At 48.5% G+C, this 20924-nt stretch overlaps 1 protein-coding gene across 1 annotated transcript in view; it reads right to left on the minus strand.

Moving 5' to 3' along the window:
- Positions 1-20924, minus strand: part of LOC310922168 (oligophrenin-1-like) — a gene marked incomplete at both ends in the record, with an annotated part of 117634 nt that overhangs the window by 17407 nt on the left and 79303 nt on the right. The window contains 14 exons of the mRNA XM_083882574.1: positions 872-1031; positions 2332-2437; positions 3824-3882; positions 4201-4285; positions 5930-6004; positions 7323-7385; positions 8694-8727; positions 9372-9450; positions 9570-9661; positions 11731-11831; positions 13552-13681; positions 14629-14733; positions 15432-15542; positions 16911-17012. Of these exons, the coding sequence (XP_083738700.1) occupies positions 872-1031; positions 2332-2437; positions 3824-3882; positions 4201-4285; positions 5930-6004; positions 7323-7385; positions 8694-8727; positions 9372-9450; positions 9570-9661; positions 11731-11831; positions 13552-13681; positions 14629-14733; positions 15432-15542; positions 16911-17012 (1302 nt within the window). The remainder of the gene's footprint in view (positions 1-871; positions 1032-2331; positions 2438-3823; positions 3883-4200; positions 4286-5929; positions 6005-7322; positions 7386-8693; positions 8728-9371; positions 9451-9569; positions 9662-11730; positions 11832-13551; positions 13682-14628; positions 14734-15431; positions 15543-16910; positions 17013-20924) is intronic.

A 20924-nucleotide genomic window follows, 5' to 3' on the forward strand; every position in this document is an offset into this window, starting at 1 on the left:
TCTTGCCATATCCCAGCCACCTGACACCCCTGAGCCGGTGTTGGGTATCACTGAGAGCAAGTGTGAACACAAACACAGTGGGATATTCTGCTTTTCAAAGACAGAACTCCACATGACAAAGCTGATGTCTGCATATGAATCTTCAGCACCACTCCAGCAACCGGACCCTGGCTGGGCACATGGGTGATGCTCAGGCTGAAATATTAAATACCCAGCACAGATCCATGGAAGGCAGATGAGACTGGAGGCTCTCCAGGACTCTTAGTCCTGTGAGAGCGTGGCTCAGGTCCACGGGCACCAGCCTCAGCTCCTCCAACCGTTCCACCCCAGGCAGCAGCTCTCTCAGATTCCCCCTCAGTCCAGGGAGCACCTCCCTCAGACTCCCCATATCATCTTCACACCGTCCCTGTATCATATCTGAATGCAAACACAGCTGAATTACTTCCATCAACCATTCAACATTTGTCTGCTCTAGGTTTTTTCCACTGATTTAACACTTGTGCAGTGTCTCATCTTGGACTGTGCCCATTAAAACCAATTCTGCTCTGGCCTAGCTCCTGTCTAGGAAAGGAAAGAGTGAAGCCCTGTAATGTCCAGTCATACAACAGGGTTTTTTCCAATAAAGCTTCCTCTTATTTAAAAAGAAAAGGCAAAAATGCCCAGACTCGTTGTTTCCTCTGGGACCAAATAACCAACACTGAGGAACACACCTGCTACTCTTTGCTTCCTCCTGAAGCCTTTCAGAGCAGTGTGTTACATAAAGCCAGCCCAAGGAGACTCCAGAAGGAGCCGGAGCACTGCCATGATGCCACAGCAACAGTCGGCAGGAGCAGGCTGGAGCAGCCGGGGCTGCTCCGGTGCTGCTCCGTACCTTCCCAAAGTGCTCTATCAGTATCTCGACCACGATGTTTTGGAACTTGATGTTCATCATCGCTGCCACAGTGTCCTCCTGTGCTCTCATGAGGGTGGGCCCGAAGATCACCCCCATGTTGGACGGTGACATCAGATTCTCCTGGCTGTGCTCACAGACACTGCAGAGAGCAGAGGAAGGAGGAATAGAGTTTGGTTTGGATTTTTCCAAATAGATCTTATTCCAAGAAAAAAAAAAAAAAAACCAAAACCCAGGATATGTTAATGTCCTGGGTTGCAGTGTAGGATGTACACAAAGTATTTATTCTATCATCATCTTCGTGAACTGTTGAAACCAGGTGGGCTAGTGTTTTCCCAAGCCCCCTGCCTCTTCTGCTAATGGCCTTTGGGGTGTCTTCTGCTAATGACCTTTGGGGTGTCTTCTGCTAATGGCCCATTAACGCCTGGCCCATGAGTCACAGGTAACTCCCTCCAGGAGTTATCTCTGTTTAATGGGCCATCAAGGACCCACTTCACACTCCTCATCCTATTGTGAGATGTTCTGCCCAGGGGGAGGAGCCAAGCATTCTCACCTGGATATAAGCTGGTATGTGGGACAGTGCAAGGGGCACTTACCCACTGGATTCCCAGAGGACCAGAGCTACCAGACCTTTCTACAGGATCACTGCTTCAGGAAGAGCACCTCACCTGGACTGCTTCCACCATCCTGCTCAGGTTGTATTCTGACTCTGTCAGTGATCCTTTGTGTTATTGCATTTATTTTATTTTATTTTTACCTTTCTTCTTATTAAATTATATCTCTGACTTGGAGCCTCTCATTCGTTTTGCTTTCAAACCACAACAGCTAAGAATCAGTCATTCAATTTTCTTCATTGTGTTTCAGAATTTGTTTCCCAGTAGTGACAAACACAGCTCTAGCTCTGACACACACATTTGGCTGGGACAGATGCTGGGGAGAGCAAGGTGCTGACAGCATCTTTATTTGATCTCTTCCCACTCCCAGCTCCTCTTTAACTCTGCAATCAAAAGTTATCTGCACAACATATACACAAAAGGAATTATTTAAATCCTATATCTTTTTTTATCCAGAACTGACTTCTGGCTTTAATTTTCCCTCTCTCTGAAGGAAGAGAACTGAATACAGGCAGCACACTATGGTGGTTTCCAATAAATTTCTGAGGGGTCACAATTTACAGCCCCTGCTCTCAGAGAGTATTTTCATTTTTAAATAATTTCCTGCTCTGTGCATGTCTGAAAGGAGATGGAAGGAGCAACCAGAAAGAGCAGCATCACTTCATGCAGAGGGCAGGAAGGATAGTCACCCCCTTTGTGCAATCCACATGGAAATTCCCAAGGGAACTATGGTGGGTAAAATTTTGCAAACTCGACCTCCCAAAAAGGCTTGTTCTGCTGATTCTATTATTCCCCTTTCTTTGGTTTTAGAACAAAACATCTACTTACTTGACAAGGTGCTGGATGAGGAGTTCTAACATCTCCCTGTTCTTCTCAGGCAGTTTATAGACCAGTGCATGAATGGCTCCCAGCCTATAATCCAGGTTCTCGGACTCTGGAAAGCAGAAACACAAAGAAGAATTTGTACCCAACACTTTCAAACTAAATACACGAGGGAAATATAAAGTCAAAAGAAACCTGTGGAAGCTGTTCCCTGTGCAGCATGGGAGTGAAAGGGAGCAGAGGGAAGTGAGATTTCACAGCAACAGGGTGAACACTGTGAGAAACAATATGAAGTGGAAAGAGGAAGAAATGGAGCTTGAAAGGGAACCCAGGGACACACTCCAAAAGAGGCTGGGCGTGCGCAGGTCCTCTCCTTCACACCCTTGTTCCACACACCTGCCTCTGGGAGTCCTATCAGCCCAGAGAGCTCGGACACTGAACAACACCTAAAATATCCTGCAGGGAAAAAACCCGAGTCCTTGACCCAAAGAGGTCACCCTTAGAAGAATAAATAATCAGGAAACAATAAAATACTCAGTGTGAAAAGAATGGTGTGGGGTATGGGTGGCTGGGAAGCTCAATGGTGCAAGTTTCTGAGGGAGGGCAGGGATAAATGCCCTGCCCACACCCAGCCATCACGGGCTTAACCAGCTCTGAAACTAATAAGTCCTGGGCTTGACCACCTTCAGCAAGTGGTGGAACATTTCCCTTTCCAAGAAAGAATGGGTGTTATTCATTCTCCAGAGGGATGAAGAAGTGGGCACCCTCCCAGTCTCCCAGTGACTTCTGGAGGCACAGTGGGATGAGGGATACTCTAATGCCACACATTTCCAAATGCCAGCACTCCCATGCTGAAGGTAATGACCAGCTCCCTGCATCCCTGTCTCCCTAACAGGGCACTGGCTCACAGCTGTCACGGCTTATCTTCAATGGCCACAACAAGGTACAGCCAAGGACAGGCTGGCTCAGCACAGGTGAAGCCCTGGCATTACACTTGTGCTTCTTGACTGACCTCTGTTATTCCCAACTGTGACTCAATCCCAACAGCTATAGCAGAGAAATGTCTTCCATGTACTGGTAGACACTCTGTTTTCAACATCCCAGGACAAATTTCACAACCTGAAGGGAACATCTACCATCTGGGTGGCAACAGCACATCCCATTGCCTCACAGGTTTTAAAACAAATATATTGATACTAGGGGAAAACAATTCTTGTGGCAGACTTGTGCTGCTTTCAAGTGAGTAACATCCTCTGGCTCTCCAGACCCCCTGAGAGCACAAGACCCTGTCTGAGGGAAGGGCACTGCAGTAGCAAAGGAGGGAAGGGAACATCCAGCACCACATCCCCTGCACAGATAAGCACTTGGAGGAGAGAGCCACTGCTCTTTCTACAGGTGAAGCAGCCAGACACCACGGAGCTGGGCTGGCAGAGCTCTGCCAAGTGATTTTGGTGAGAGCAAGGCCAGGGACCATCAGTGGGGAAGCTGTGGGACTTACTGGCAGCCAGAACCAGCTCTTTGTGGAGCTTGTACGTCATGACGGGTTCAGACAGGTTCCTGCAACAACCAGAAAAAAAACCTGAGCTCTGCAGGGCATTGTGACCCACTCATGACCAATAGGCAAACTAGTTCATCCCTCAGTGCCATCAAGTCCCAGTGGCATTTCCCTCTGCAATCAATATCAGTGGAACAACCCTCCCCACAGGATTGAGGAGTTCTGCAACACCCATATTTATCATTCCTCTTCCCAAAGCCTTTGTCACTTTGTCCTTTTCAACAGCCAGATGTGAATATCTGGCAGCTCATTCCACCTTTCATCTGGATCAGCCCCAGTCCCCTTTGCCTCCTTGGGGCAGGTGTGACCTGCAGTGCTACCTGAGATAGAACTTCAGTGAGCTGGTAATGGTCTTGATGTCCCAATCCCCACTCTGGAGATCCATGTCCCCGGGGCATTTTGCATCTGGAAGAAGAATGAAAGGGTTTTAGAATAAAGTTAATTTAGAGGTTGCTAATAAACAGTCTGCTTGGGGTGGGGGTTTCCCCTCGAGACACACAAAGCCACAGCAGCACACAAAGAGAGCTCCTAATTCCCATGGCTGGGAAAAGCAGAAAAACAGCACCAGTGTCAGGATTTTGGAGAGGCTGGGGAGTGGCACTAATGAGGGACAAAGAGGGAAGCACAAGGTAAAATTTCAGCAGTGCTGAGAAGTCACTGAGAGCATATTCTCTATAGCCTATTTTTTCCCAAGGCTGGCAGAAACAATGCATTTCAACATGTCCAAGACAAGCTTTCTGACATCCAAAGTAATCTGAATGCCAGTTCCAATCCCTCATTTGTAGCTACTCCCCTGAAGGCTGTTCTGGAAGCATTCCCTCTTGCTGCACAGAGAGGAAGGAGCTCAGGGGAGGTCCAGCAGCATGGAAGTACAATTTGCTCCTGCCTATCCCCCCTGATAAACCACATCGTGTCTGTGGCGCCACAAAGTGAAAGATGTAGCTGTAGAATGGGGGAAGCTGGACTACAGAAATAAACAGCAGGATTTATTTTTAAAAATAAATAGGACTAGAGATTAAAAAAAAAATATCTATCTCCTTCAAGTGGTTAAAGATGAAATCCTGCTGCAGCAATTATTTCTGTGGTGTTGGACTTTCCATTGTGTTTTCATACGCAGTGGGGTGGCAAGTGGTTACCCAGACCCATGCAGATAAACAAAACAAAAAGCCACTCACTGGTGGGATTCAGAGGAGAAAACCACAGAGCTGATCACAGGGAGGGTGAGAATCAAGCAGCAATAGAACCTGAGGCTCAGCAATGAATCATAAGCCAGTGGAGCTGGGCAGATGCTCAAAGTCATGGCTCTGCCAGAACAGGGCATAGCCAAACACCAGTACAAACCAGGGTTTTAATAAATAACATCCAGAGTAGAAGCAATAGGAAACAGCCAAAGCCTTTGAATGCTGCGTTAATATCAGATATCTGAGCTGGTGTGAGCCTGAGGTAGGCAGGCAGCGAGGTGAATGCAATCCCTGCCCTGTGCTCCAGCCCCAGGCAGGGCTGAGGAGAATGGTTTGGTCTTGAGCAGGTGGGGATCGACTCCAGAGGTCCCCCGAGAGGCTCACAGGTGACCATGAGGAGAGGGTACGATGGCCTCAGCCAGGGCCCAGCCCAGAAGGGCCTGTCCCTGCACAAAGCAGTGCTGCTGAGCCCCACAACCTGCTGAGACTGTAAACACTGTCCCCAGTTGCCAAGCTTGTATGACAGCCAGATCCAGCTACAGGAAGGCTCGCGGCAGGAACGCATCAATTGACTTCTCAACATGTACATTGGTTCCTTTTTGTACACACTGCACACAGCAAGGTGTCTCCATCCTTCAAGAGAAAAACCTTACACTAGGGTGGAGGGCTCCCTGCAAAGGCCACCTTCCCAGTCCAGCTCATCATGTTATCCCAGGAAAGAAGGGGAAGATGAGCCTCAGAGGGGTCGCAGGTACCAAAATCCATGCTGGATGCTGGACATTTCTCACTGTGGAACCCAATCCTCCCTGTCCCTCACAAACAATTCAAGAATAGGACAGTGTAATTGCACAGCATAATTAATTCTTACCAAAAAAGGCATTCAGTAACTTCTGCATCTGGATATTGCTGCCAACAGTCCGGTACACGCCCTCTGTAGTGATTCCTAAGAGGACAAAGCCAAGAGTGTTAGCCGAGGTTTCCCACTGGTGGTCCAAAAGCCCCATCTAGTGGAATTGTTTTCCTGCTTCTGGGCTCTGTCCCACACCCCGGGTTCTGTCCCATATCCTGGGTCTTGTCCCACACCCCGGGGTTCTGTCCCATATCCCGGGCTCTGTGTTGCCCCTGATTTTCTTGCTTTCAAGTGTTTGAACCTTTGCAGCCTGATTCTCACGCTGCTTCATGTAAACAATGTGTATTCTTAGAATTTATCTGTATGTTTTACATAGTTGTTCTCTGAGAGACAATTTGACTGATGGTCATAGTGACCAATGGAGTCAGGAGGTTGTAACCTCCTTGGGCCAATCTGGGTCCTCTGTAAAAAGTGTATATAAGTAGATTGGAGTCAGATAATAAAGAGCCTTCCATGTTTGACCCTGCTGCTGCCTGCTGTCCTCTGTGAGGGTCCACACCCACGTCGCAACATGTTGCCCTTCTAAGTGCAGGGGTAACAGGCTCTGTCCCATACCCCAGGCCCTCTCCCACTCCCCGGGCTCTGCAGGCAGGGGCTCCGCTCACCTCAGCAGCCGAGGCCACCAGCACCACCGTGGCCATCATGTCATGGTCAGGTGAGCACAGTCAGGGTGTGGGACACACCAGCCCACACATTCCATTTCTGTGGGGTGCTGCTTTATCATCGATTTGCTCAAACCCCCACAGAAGACAAACACAGTGAAATAGATTCTGAAAACACTGGCCAGTGCTGGAACAGGCAGAATCACTGTCTCTCCTAGCTCAGTGAGCAGGGTCTTTGTGCCTCTGCTGCTCCACACTCCAGTGGGCTTTGGCTGCCACAGCCCCAGCAGCCCCAAGCCCACATCTGGAGATAAATCCAGGCCCCCATCCCACACTGGTGATGTTCACTGGTGCAGGCTGGATGATATGTGACAGCCCAGAAGATGAGCTGCCACCCTTCCACCTGCTTCTGCTGCTTCTTCACAGACTGGGGCTGAAGCAGCCTGTAGCCACCCCTCAGCCCTGCTGCCAGAGCTGTTCTCCTACCCAGAACTGGGTGTGCTCAGGGCCAAAACTGAGAAAACCATGAATGAAAACAGCATAAAGGTGAAAGTTCAACCCCAACTGACTTGGTACAATCTTCCAAACCAGGTGGGATTTCTGCTCCCAAAGAATATGCATTTAACTGAAGAACACACATTCCTCAGCTAAAAGCTGACGTCCTGTGTCAGTGGCTAACACTGTACTGCAGGAACTACAGTGTAACTCAAGGCCATGGGAAGCACGGCCAGGCCGGGTGAGCTCCTCACCTTTGGTCTCCACTGCATTGATGCACTTCTGAACAAACTTGAAGCCCACCTCATTTAGCTCCACTGTTTTGGAAAAGGAAGTCATGTTAGCTGCCTGAGAACTCCTGGAGACCCCTGGGACCCCCCCAGCCCCACCTCCAGCCGCAGCCTTTCTCACCACCCAGAGCCACACTGCCCCAGCACACAGAGTGTTCAAAACTGCACCCACATCCCCTACCCCCTCAGGAAACACCAGCATTCTGGACATCCTGACAAGGAGCTATTAGTTCCATATGTTCTCCCATTTTTCCTCAAATTTATTTTGAGTTGCAGCACTGCTCTCTACCCCCTCTCTGTCTTTAATAATAACAGTGTAAATCAGTGAATAATAATAATAATAATAATAATAATAATAATAATAATAATTTGGATTGTGTCTGATAAAGACTTGAATGATTACTTCCAGAGCAAAATCTGTAGTTAAAGCTCTTCCTCATCATGGGACTGTGTAATTTCTGCTTATCTACATCACTAGGATTAAAAAGCAAAACCAATCCAGCTTGATGTGCTGAGGAAAGATGAGCACAGGGTTTGCTCCACTGAGCTGGGGAATCCTATGGGATCCCTGCATTTTCAGCAGGTTGTTTATACTGATTCTGTCTGCTCTGAGCAACAGCAACATCAAGCTCAGACATCTCTTAGCCCTGCCCCAGGAAGAAGCACAGACCCACCTGGTGCTTGACACTGAGGGCTATGATACCACTGGAATTCTTACCAGCCCTAATCTATGACAAATAGAGAATGTTTATTCAGTAAAACTCTAATTCACAATCCTCCCAGTGTGTGATGTAAACACGGACACACAGTAGGTTTGTGCTCATGCTTCTGGGAATGCTCCCCCCATGCTCATTAGAGCCAGCTAGTTACAGTGCTGATGAAGTGAGCTCTGAGGCAGAATGCAGGTTTCACCCAGCTAACAGAGCCCCAGAGGGGTTCCAGGGCTCTGCAGAGTACACCCTACTGCTGAGAGGGAGGACATGGGACATGGTGGTGGGTAGGAGATCAAGGGAACTCAATGCCACCTCTATTGCCCTATTATAAACTTTGTTAAGGAGCACATCCTCAGAATGTCTCACTAGGGTTTGGAGGTGCAAATTGAACCTCACATCCCACTACTCCTGGCTAAATAAAAACTGCCCACTGCAGTTCTGTGCAACTCATTCTTATCTGGGCTCAGTGCCATACACTGTGGTACAAGAACAGAAGTGACGCTGATGTCATGGAGCGGGGACAGTGCTACTCAGCAGGAATTGAGGATGAGTGTATCTGCAAGGAAAACTCCACCTGGCCTCGAGGCTGAGAGCCCAAAGAACAGCAACAGAAGTGACTCACTTTCTTCCTGCTTTGTGATGGGACTGTGATAAATCTGAAAAATGGGGGAGGGAGAAGCAAAAACATCATCAGCATGATTTGGTATTTATTTCTGAAAGAAAATGCAGCATCCCATAAATCACCCCTAGATTACCCAGAGGCAATCACAGCCAAAAAGACAATGTCCCATAGAAATCTCATTTTATAATTAGGCATGAACCCATTATCTACACAACAAGGAGTTTCTGCTGTCTCCCTGCATTTCAGTGGGGCACCTATTGCTAGGGAAATTCTCTGTTTTGTAGGGAAACCACGGGGCTCTGAGCTTTGATCAGACTGAAGGAAGGGAACACCAGTAGGTACAGAAAGGTGGGAGAACACAGGTGCATGACGGGCAGTGATACCTTTGAAAAGGTGGCTAAGAGCAGGGACAGACAAAACATAATTTCCAGCAGGTAGTGAGGAGCAGGAATAGGAGCGAACTAGCCCCAGAAAGGCCGGTGCTCAGGCGGGCTAGCACAGCAAGGGAACATCCCGAGATTTAAGGGGGAAACCCAAAATCCCTAGCGGGAGCTGAGGGAATGGCATGGAGCCCGTGGCGATCGTGCAGCAGCACTGATCCCGAGCACCACCCGCTGGCAGAGGACACTGCTCGGCAGCGCATTCCAGCTGGGAACAGTTCACTCCAGGAACACTCACCGGCTCCTTCCCATCCATGGCCTCCATCCACAGCCTTCGGTTGGCTTCTGAGAGCGCCGGCAGCGTGATGGTCCCGGACCTGCACAGAATTCCCCCAGGGACAGGCAGGAAAAGCAAGAAAAGTTGTTTTTAATAGACAACAGAGGGATTTACTGCAGGCCCGTGCAGTTTGGGGCCACCATACACAAAGCCTCTCACCTTTCATTAGTTTCAATGTCAAAACAAAACCTTTTGTCTATGGAGTCAGTCTTTCTCCTTACGCAGGATTTCAGGGTCAGGTCCAATGTGCCCTAGGAGAGAACATGAAAGCCAAGGTGAGAAGACAGAATCATTGGAGTGATACAGGTTAGTACATGGCCAGTCTTATAAACTATGTCCTAATGTATCAATCTCTGAGGGTCCAGCCTTTGCAGAGAAGTGGCTAAAATTAATTAGCGAGACAGCTCTTCAGAGGTGTTTTGTAAAGCAAAAGGTTTAATAAATGAAAAATAACAAAATAACACGTTACAGAAAACAAAGGAAAAGCTGCACACAGGTGTCTGAGAAAACCTTCTGACACCCTGCTAAAACACTCCAAAAAGCCTTTTACTTCCTTTGGGCCCCTTCCTAAATACTGAATGTTCTAGGAGGGACAATCTGGCTTGCTGCCAATAAGATTACCAAGAGGCTTTGAGTTACACTCTCAGAACCCAATCCATGTTCTTGTGCTGACACTGAGCCAATTACATAAGAGAAAAATACAGAATTTTCTAGTTAAACTTCCTAAAATGTCTAGAGGTAAACTGAAACTCTTTCCCTATTTGGAAACACCTGCTGGGGGTGTGGGGAATGCATTTGAACATGGGAGATTTTGGGCTCCTCAGGCCCCTCAGCTGCAGCCCAGCACAGCACTGCCCACACCGCCTGTCCTGACATTCCAATGGCATTGGTACCAGGAGTACAGGTGGTCCTCCCACCATCATCACAGGCAGACATAAGAGGCTCTGAGTTCCAGGCTTGCTCTCAGCCAGAGAATCTTGTGGACTCAACAGCACTACCCCACACAACAGCACTCTGCCTCTACAGTGCTGGAACACTGCTCCAACCAACTCAGCGAGGCACTCCCTGGTCTCTGAGGCCAGGACCATGCTCACCCATGCTCTGACACAGCTAGGTCCTTATTTTTATCAGGGCTGGTCATCAGTACCAATTACCCACACCACCAATGATCCAAATGGCTTTACACAAACACTGTGCGGCAAAGGGATGTACATTTCCTCACCTCAGATCAAGCAGATGTGCTCTGGAGAGGCTCAGCTCTAGCCCTGGATGTTCATGTTCCTGTGCTCTGAAGCAGTCAATTCATAATTTGATTGTGAGTTTGTGGCCAGCAGTGACCTGATGGTGCAGGCTACCAGACTGCCAGTGTTTGGGAAAGGCACTAAGTTTTCCAAGCCCTCACCTGCAGTAATGGGCCTTACTAGACATGCTTATGGCATAAATGACAACAAATCTCTCCATACAATAGTTTGGATATTTCTTTGCCCAACTCTCTGCCAAGGGGTTGTAAAACATCAATTTTATTTTCCTGATGCAGTGTGCAGAGCCCTGCCAAAACCAGACCATGAGCTCACACACTGGAGCACACACACCTGGCTGGGAAGGCCCCGGGTACCTGCTCCATGGCAGAGGAGGGTGGGGGACTCAGCTGGAGGCACTGTCTGTGCTCCATTCTCTCACCCCTCCCGTCACGTGGAGGGACTGAGGGAACTCTCAGACTTTGGCAAACCAAAGAACTTTGTGAAAGAAGTAGATACCCAAATTGCTGCCTTAGTGTAGTTTGGAGCTGCACTGTTGCCCTCTCCCCACACTGTCCCAGTCCCACAGAACCAGTGCTGAGAGCAGAAATCAAACCAGTGCTGTGAACACATGCTGAGGCAAGGAAATGCTGCATTTGGAAGCAGTAACTCCTGTAGTAACTTGAGTCATTCACGCACTTCAATAGCTGCCACAGTTCTTGTGGCTCCCAGCCCCTGTGCACGGGGAAGGATCAACATCAGCTGGTCCAAAGAGACACAAGTTTCACCCTAGACTGAACTCATGGGCCAGCACTGTCTGGTATCTCTCATGTCACACAACCACATCTGCTGCCAAACCCTGCAGGGCCTGGGCTCCCAGGGACACAGTGGAGTGAGACCTCTCCTCGCAGGGGTGGCTCTTCCAGGTGACACCAAACTGCCCTGTGCGGGCAGGGAGGGGACAGAGTCCACCCCTCTGCTCTATAGCACCTGCAGGGTCAGCTATCACGGGAAGGGAGGCCATACATGGGTGGAAGGTGGGCTCAGTGGTTGGGCGAAATGTTTGCAGACATTCAACTCACCTGTTTATCTCCAGGCTTCTGGTCTATGGATGTCATCCGTAAGGTTTTTGCCTCGTTTTTGTACTGGCAGTAATACTTCACCCAGGAGATGCCCAGTGCCCCTGCAGAACACATGAGAGAATCAGGGACAGGGCTGTAGCTGGCTGCAGCCAGCAAGGCACAGTCAGTGTTGCCCGCATGCCCTTCCTTCTCTGGGGATGGACACTGACAGCCCCAGGGGACATCTCCCTTGCAGGTGTCTCCATGGGCAAGAGCCAGGAGGAGAAAAGGAGGAGAGGAGGAGGAAGAGAGAAAGGGGAGGAGGTGAAGAGAGAAACAGGAGGAGAGGTGGAGCAGGAGGAGGGCAGGAGGAGAGAGGAAGAGAAGGAGAGGAGAACAGGGCAGCAGTTGCCTCCAGCACCCTCTCAACTCACTGCTGGTGAAAGGGTGTTTGTGGGACTCCGATCACAAGGCAGGCTGGTTTGGCCAAGCCCAGCCAAGACCTACACTGGCAGGATCCTACATCCTGAATGTCTGTTTCACAAACCCCACTACTTTTTCCTGTGGGTGAAAACTCAATAATAAAGACAACAGCAGCTTTAAAATACTCTGAAGTTCCTATTTCTGGATTCATTGCCAGTTTTCTCTGTTTTCTTACCTGAACTCCTTTATAGGAAATAATTCAACTGGTATTTTTTCTGTAATTTAAGTTGCAGTTGTCAGGAAGAACAACTTTTCGTACTTGATTTATAGGGAAGCATAAATAGAGGCAGCAAATAGCCACATTTGGGGTCTAAAATTACTGAGTGTGCTCTCTTTTAAAAGCAAGGTAAGCAGACATACAAATATATGTATAAATAGATTTCTATATAGGATTAAGAATTAATCCTACAAAATTGTCTGTAGCCTCAGAGGTCACAGTTTTGCACAGATTTATGTCCCCTGAGCATTCCTGCTGCATGGCCATGGAGAGCTGCAGCCAGGGTTTGGAAAAGGCTGTATTTGGTCTGATTTGATTCTGCTCAGAATTACAAGTTTTGCTCTCAGCAGCTTAACTCAGCACTGGTTCCACCTTGGCTGTGCTCAGCTGCCAACAGAGGCTGCCAAGAGGGAGGCTGGGCAGGACACCAGATTCATCCTGGTAAAACACAACCAAGGCAGATCCTGCCAGAGCTCCAGGCTCTGGAGTCATAAATCTGTCTTGGGCTATGTAACCAAAAAAATGCGTATTCTATTTCATCTGTTGAAAGCCAATGGGAAGATGGGGGTTTTTTTATCCCTTGTAACTCCAGCGGGGAGGGGGCGAGTGCCTTCTGATAATGGACCAGCTGTTAAGACCGGATGGGGTATTGTTCCTTATCTCTTTCCAGGACCTGTCCTCCCTCCAAGGGGATATCTTCTGTTAATAGGCCTTTAAGGCTCACCAATGACATGACACATTACATCATCCCATTGTGAGGTGCTCCACCCAGTGGGGAGAGCTAAACCATTCCTACCTAGATAAAAACAGACGTAGAAGCACCAGATATCCAGTGTTCCCACCGGATTCCCAGAGGAAGAGTGGACCCATCTTGCCATTACTGGCCCCCTTTTCTACTGGACCATCTCTACTCTAACAGAACCACATCTGCCACTCCAGGAGGGCTTACTTTGGACTGCTTCCTACACCCTGACCAACAGGGTGTCAGGTTGTATTTCTGTCAGGGTTTCTAGGATTTTCTGTTCAGTGCAGCAGAGCTGGCCTGGGCATGGGAGCTGAATGCAGCCCACAGCTGGGTTATGTCAGGGCAGCCCAGGCCTGCACATTCCCTATGGCATCCAGGTGCATCCCAAAGCCATTACATTTCTCCTGAGTGTACAGGTAGCCCTCGATGGTTGGCTGCCCATGCAGTTTGCAGGTTAGGGGTGCTTCCTTCATCCTCTTCTTCAGATCTTCCAGCTCCTCTCGCGTGCTGGAAAAGTGATTCCTTGTCTGGTAACAGAAAAGAAACAGAAGCGTGTTTAAACATGAGCAAAAAGTGAGCTGCAGGTTATTTATTCCCAGATAAAGCTGAGGGGCTGTAGCAGAAATGAAACAGTTCCCAAGGTACAAAACATGGAAACCACTCCACAAATCTACATGGAAATTTGCTATAAGAACCACTGAGCTCTAAGGGATGACTGAAGAGACACATCATGTGCAGAGATGGTGCTGGAGTGCCACAGCTGGGAGGCCACTGGTTCCCTTAATTAAGGAACTTCAGCACATTTCAAGGCTGGCTGGAGCAGAGGCAGCACCTGAGCTCCTGTTCACACCATTGCTCAGGTAACAGGTGTATTCTCCTCCCAAAGGTGTTGATTCCCAAAGGATCATGCTACACTGCTTAGCATGAAAGAGTCACATCAACAGAGGGTACAAAATCCAGGCATTTTGATGGAATACTACTTGGACCAATTAATGAGTCAGCAGCAAAACCATCTTGGCTCAGCTTTATGGCTGTTGTTCCACAGAAATGAAGGCCAGTCAGGAAAGACAGAGGATAAAGAAAACAGGACTCAGATATTCTACCCAATGAACACACGGCCAACAGAGGAGCTTACCAAAGCATGTAGCAACCCTGTAGGAAGCCAATATCATTAAGACCAAGGTTAGAGATCTTCTTAGAGTACAATTTCAATCTCGTAAAACTGAAAGAAAATCTCGGGCTTGTTTATGCACCAGGTTAAATGACACAACTATAGTAGCCCCTTCCAGAGAAAACAATTTCATAGACCTGTGAACTGTCCCATGCGGGAGAGGGGAAAACCCATGTGAACTGTATCTGCAACAATGCAAACATGGTCAGACTGCTTGGGTGGAAAGATCTTGCCATCAGAGGTGTGTAAATCCAAATGAGAACAGAAGTCACACAGAAGTCTTTCAGCTGGGCAGGGAATCACGTTCTGCAGGCTGAGCTGGAGCTGCTGCTTGTATGGGAGGAAATCCTGCGTCAGCTCCACTGTCAGGTTGTTGTAAGTGAAGAGGCTGTGGAGAAATGCCAGTACCTGTAATGGAGGGAAAGGACACACTGAACTTCTGTGTTTATAATGGAAGGAAAGATGGATAGAGTGTGGGGTTTCAGGAATTACATATACAATTATTTTTTCCTCACGACTTTTGAATGCCAACCTTGGTATGGCTTATCCACCAGTGTCCCTAAAGCCCAAGATACTGCCCACACATCTGTCAGAATAAAACACTCAGAATGAAAGACCCTGCAGGGAGACCCAGAGCAGATCTGCAGAGTGCTCATCCACAAGATCCACAGGATCCCATGATCCCACGCTCCACTGCATCTGGCACTGGGGCAGAGCCACCACCCAGGGCAGGGTCCCTCCACTCAGCCACAGTCTGGAACTCCTGCAGGCCAAGCTGGGACAGGTGAGCAGGGCAGGTAACACCTCTGTCCCTCTGCAGACAGACAGCACTTACCAAACCCAAGGGGGCGAAGATAAGCCATAACAAGACCTGTAGCTCTGTACAGTGTCCAACGTGTTCCTCAGGATCCACAGACAGCCAGAAGAATCAGGCTTCACAGTGTTCCAGCAAGCACCACTAAGGCTATCAAGCTGCAGCAAGCCAAGGGTGCAGGGTTAACTACTGCCCCACAGGACCTAATCCAACCTGGCAACTCATCCCTTCCTGCCATTGCCAGCACATCTGAGGATCAAACAATGAGACTGAGAGAAAAGGAAGCTCCTACCGGTTCCACAATACTGAATTTCTTGCTTTCTTGTACTTCCTGGATCTGGTACACATACTCGAGGGAGGACTCAAAGAAATTGTGTCTCTCTTTGTTCACCTGAAGGTCAGCCTAGAAGAAAGAGGGAAAGGTGGAAAAAGAAAATACATCATGTTGCTCAATTTCTTAGGGAAAGAAAACATGATTTATATCTAGATATTGAACTACCTTGACTGAGGCCTAGTTGAGGCCCAAGGCCTGTGACGCAGGATAAAATTCTCAGTAAGCTGTGGCGCAGTTAGAATTAGATATTAAGGTGTTTAGGAAAGATAATAGGGTGTTGAAGGTCATTAAATAGAATTGTTAGTATGCAGGTGTTAGCCACCTTAAGGGTAAACCAAACAATGTGTGTTTACATTCTTTCCTCTGCTGTGTGCCAATGAAAAAGTTGTTACATGTATAAACAATGTAGAATAGTATATAAGTTGCTGCACTACACGTAATAAAGGGACTTCGTAGAATTAACCATACTGGTCGTATCTACGTCTGTCTAGTCTAACCCTCTCTTATTATCGGTATCCCTGGCTTCAACATCACATGTAATTTGAAAATATTTGACTCACTTTTGTCTGTCAGTCCACACTTAGTTCTGTCCTCACTAAAAACCTGCCTGGTGTCCAGCCCAGCTGTGAACTGGAACACTGGATATTTTTCTAAGTCTGCCCATTTCTGGCCCCCTTTCATTCAAGGATCCAAAACCTCTTCTCACTCTGCAAGGATAAGGTTTTCCCAAAGCTCATTTATTATTTTAGTACAACCTCTTCTCCACCTCTTTTAACAAGGCCACCATCACCACCCTCTTGCCCAACTCCATCTGTGTCCCAGAACCAGCAATTCTGGAGCTGCAGCAGTGGCAGGAGCACACAATGCTCCCAGAGCTCACAGAAAGTCTGCCTTGCAGAGATGCTCGTAGGTTCATCTGACAACTGGTCTGACAGATCTGACCAGATCCAGCTGCTCTGGTGTGGGTTGGAACAGCTGGGTTTCCTTCCTTGCTGCAACATGCCTGCAGCAGCACCAGCTAGAAGGAACCCCCCTCCTCTGCCTGCCCCCATAGCCACCCAAAAGCACCAGCAGCAAGGCAGGACACCAAGCCAGCAAAAGGAATAATAACTAGTTACTTTTCAGCCAGAGCACTTCCCCAGGTGAAAAGGTGGCCAGTCTCCAGCTGTGCCAGTGCCACTGGTCACTGCCCTTCACCATCAAGGTGACAACAAGCAATGACAATGTCTAAAGCCACTACCAGCATCCAACAGACACAGGAGAACTATAGGCTTGATTTCCCTGATCTCACAGAGAATCCAGGGTTTGGGTAGATTTAATTGATTATCAGTTTCAACAGGTTACTGGAAGGGATGCTTTCTCTCCCCTTTTTTTAAGACCTAGAGCAGCTGGTGCTGTTGCTTCTGGACCTAACTCTGAGAAAAATTCCATACGCACCTCCTCTAACTGAGATTCCTTCTTTTTAGAAGACAAATGCAAGTGACGATCCAGCATAGAGTAAAACTTCTCACCATCCTTCTCAAACTTTTTCTTTCTTTCCTGTAGGTGCAAGAGGTTGAAGCAGAACCAGTTATTGGTATTTTCAAGATAAGAACATACATCAACACCAAGATCTTTTGTGAAATTCTGTATTCCCATGGACAAATTTTGGTCAACCCAGCCAGAGAACAGGAGGCCACTTCTCATTTGCTCTGCTTTCACAGCCCTTTGCCTACCTTGGATGCAACTATACCTCAAGACCCAGTCTAGCAATACTCTGTGGCACAAGAAGTATTTTTTCATGCCAACATCATGGCAAAAGCCCCACCGATGAGGTGCTGTTCCCTCTCTCAATCTTTTCAATATCCAGTAAACTGAAGACATACTCATACATCAAAAACTTGTTCACCATCTCCTGATGTGCTGTTCACACAGCCCAGAAACAACTGGGCAAACACTGCAATGTCAGAGACATGTCAAGGTCAAGAAAAGATTCATTAGATTTTGGCAGCTTTCTGTTCTAAAGAGTTTATCATTTGTTTCTGAAGAGTACCAGAAGGAAAGCAGGAGCCTGGCAGGTTGACAGGCAGACAGGAAATCCTCATCACTATCAGCAGTGGTGCAAAGAGAGCACAAATGAACGAGAGCAGCAAACAAAGACACTTGAGAAAGAACCCCCGAGAGCAGGCAGGGAGCAGCAGAACTGAGCACCAGACTATTGGCTCCTGCCTTGCACTGACTGTGACATTTGTGATCACAAAACAATCAGAGTAGGGGCCAGGTTGACAAATACCCACTTCAGATGGTATCTGACATATCAGGGATTCCTGGGAGGCAACTAAATTACTAAAATCAGGAAATTCCAGCCTGGCAGCAGCCTCAGTGCCAGGTCCAAACAGTTGAGAGCTGATGTACACACAGTGCAGGTATGTATGGGATGCCCAGATCCTCTGTTTGGCTTTTGAAAGCTCAAGAAAGTGGAAAGCAGTTCCAGCTTCCTGGGAAATTACTGGTATCTTTTGACATCTATCTCCTGAAAGCCCTGAAATCCTGTCCTCTTGCCCCCACTCAGAAATGCATGGATAAGCAAGCATACACCAGTGCCACCACAAACCAGAGCAGATGGACTCTGCCAGACTACTATTAGGAATTTTCCTCATTAATTCAGTAGTGACTGCAGCTTCCCCTGCCTGCAGTTTTGTTTCCCCATTCCACTTGCACAGAGTATTGATGCTGTAGTACACCACAATGACACAAAGACTCGACTTCAGAAGGCTGAAAATTACTCCTTTTTTCCCAGGAAGTGTCTCCCCTTTTTATACTATTCTACACAGACCAATTTGATTGGTGACAAAAAGACAAACTTCTTCAATCACATTGGTCAGACCAGAGGGACATCAAACAGAAGTCCCTTCTAGGGAAAATATATAAACAAATTTGACATTACTAAAACGTGTCTCTTGATTACAGAAAATTCCCTGGAAAAGGAATTTCAGAAAACCAAACATCTCAGGTACAAATCAGGGCTACAGACTATTCCATCTGTCTGTCAGGATGTCCTACAGCAGGATGCCTGGAGGCTCCCAAAACCCCTGGACTCAGCACAGGTGGCTCGAAATGACAGTAACAAGCCTTCCTGCCAGCTGCCTGTGGAATCCTCCCATTTCAAAGAAGCTGAAATCTGATCACCCAAACCCTAAGACTGATAAAACCCCACCGCCCTGCCCCTGCTCTCTCTCTTTTCACCTTCTCCTCCCTCCCTGCCTCGGGGGGGAGGGGTGTGTGAATAAAATGGACTCTCGTGCTTAACAAAACAGAGACTTGTTTCGTCTGTTTCCCTACCGGCGCTTGTACCTCCCTGGACACGATGATCACTGTAGTCACGCAATGCTACAGCTGCCTTCCAGGGAAAAGGATTCTCTCCCCACATGGCTGTGGTGAAAGCACAATTACCATGAGGAAATGGCACCAACCCGACTATCCCTGCTTCCATGTAACTGTCTGGAGCAGAGCAGGCTTATCCCAGCAAACCTTTTCACCTCAGCAATTACACATCCTGCCCTGCAGACCCTGGGATTACAGGACACCAGAAGGGAAGTGCATCCTCTGGAATCATCTCCTGCAATATCAGGTACTGTGACTGTGTTAGCAGCCTCACACATCATAACAGAGAGATCTACATCAAATTCAGAGGAGTAGAGAGTCCTCCAAAGGGTGAATCCTAATTTAAGCAGTGCAGCAACTGTGGGGCTGAGGCCAGGAAGGAGGATCAAAATAAACCACCACCCTCATTGCTGCCCGTTCCCGAGAGAAAACACAAACCAACAGAGTGTCAGTTTATGCGGTGCTTTGAGGCCCCGGGGACCTGAGGACTAGTGTCTCAAAGTCAGTGTCCCAAGTTGGTTACAAAAGATGCTTATCTTTTATACCTTTGTTACAAGTCTTACTTCATCAGCCTACGTGCAGTCTCCTACGTACATTCACATTCATCTTACAGGTAACCTTTCTAAAGGCTATAAATTTTGCACGCTTGCTCTAGCTAAAATAAAGGTTAATTCTCTAAGCTTAACTCCCACCATAGAAAACATTTTATTGGTAACCATGTAATCATATTTCACAAGTAATTTGTATACCTATATGTACTACATGCTCTACTAAGTCCTTTAAACATTGTTCCTTACATCAGCAGATTCTCAGGCCTCATTTCTCAGGTTTGGTTCCCATGGGCCTGCACAGGGATCAACTCCTTAGCCTAACTACTGCTAACGGAGGCCTTATGGCAACATCATGACTAATGCCTTTATCAGCAAACACAAACCCAGCACAGTGAAAGTGTTTGCGGAGCAGCAGTTCCTGTGTCTGTAAGGTCGAACTCCTGGGCTGTCTGTGCCATTAATGCTCCATCTAATGCAGCCAGGAACTTGCCTTGTTTCCATTTCCTTAATGAGGAGCCTCCAAACCCCAAGGCCACAGAAGTGCAGGGAAGCAGAGCTGTGGGGCTGCAGGCACAGTGCTCCTGTGGCCACCTCCTCACGTCTCAGAGGAAATGGCTGTGCCAGCAGCAGGTCCTGAGATAGAAAAGCAGGTGCTGCCATGGAAAGCTAGCTCCAAACCCAACCAAGAGCTCCACTGTCTCTACCATGGTGGTGTGCAGAGGTGGTGGTGGCAGCACAGGGATGGTGCCATCCTTGTTCCTCAGCAGAGCTGTGGGTGAGCAGCTGAGGGTGCAGCAGGAATGGGGCTGAAGCCCACTCCAGGAGTCCTCTCCTGCCTCTCACCACCAGCAAGCAGCACACATAGGGTGACTCAGCTGTCCTCACCCTGTGGTGAGGCCACCAGGGAAGACAGCCACACTCCAGGCCAGAGTTGGGACCAACCTCTCCCGCTCTCTCTCTGGGAGACTGCTCACCTGCGCCAGGAGTTGTGGGAAAGCACGGGGCAAGGGAACAGCTGCCCACCAGAGCCTGGTGCTACCGTGGCCAGGCACAGCAGAGCCCATGGGCAGGGAGCTGGATGGGATGGGCAGGGATATGTGCCTCTGGATGCAGCGGCCTGGGAGCATGTGGCTCCTGGCTTGTCCCCAGGAGAGGTGACATTGCTGTGGGAGGCTGTGGTGCCCGTGCAGATGGCCACAAGAACCCATGGAGGAGGCCACAAGCTGTGTGTGGCCATGGTGCCCGCACAGATGGCCACAGGAGACCACAGTCTGCAGCTACAGGGAAACCACAAACCACCAGGCAGCAGCTTTGCCACCAGCTTGTGGTGAAGACATGGTGGGTTCTGAAGAAGAGAGGTCACCTCTGCTCAAGGAAAGGCTGGTGAAGAGAAAGGAAGAGCCTGGGAGAGCAGTGGAGCTCCTTCTGCAGCAAGAGCTGAGAAGCCAGACAGTAATTCCTTTGGGGAGTGCTTCCTCCTCTGCCAGTGCCCACAGCAGGCAGGGGCACATGGCTGCACTGGGGACATGGAGCACTG

Source organism: Zosterops lateralis (genome assembly GCF_965231275.1).
Source record: "Zosterops lateralis genome assembly, chromosome: W".
In the NCBI taxonomy this organism is placed as follows: Eukaryota; Metazoa; Chordata; class Aves; order Passeriformes; family Zosteropidae; genus Zosterops; species Zosterops lateralis.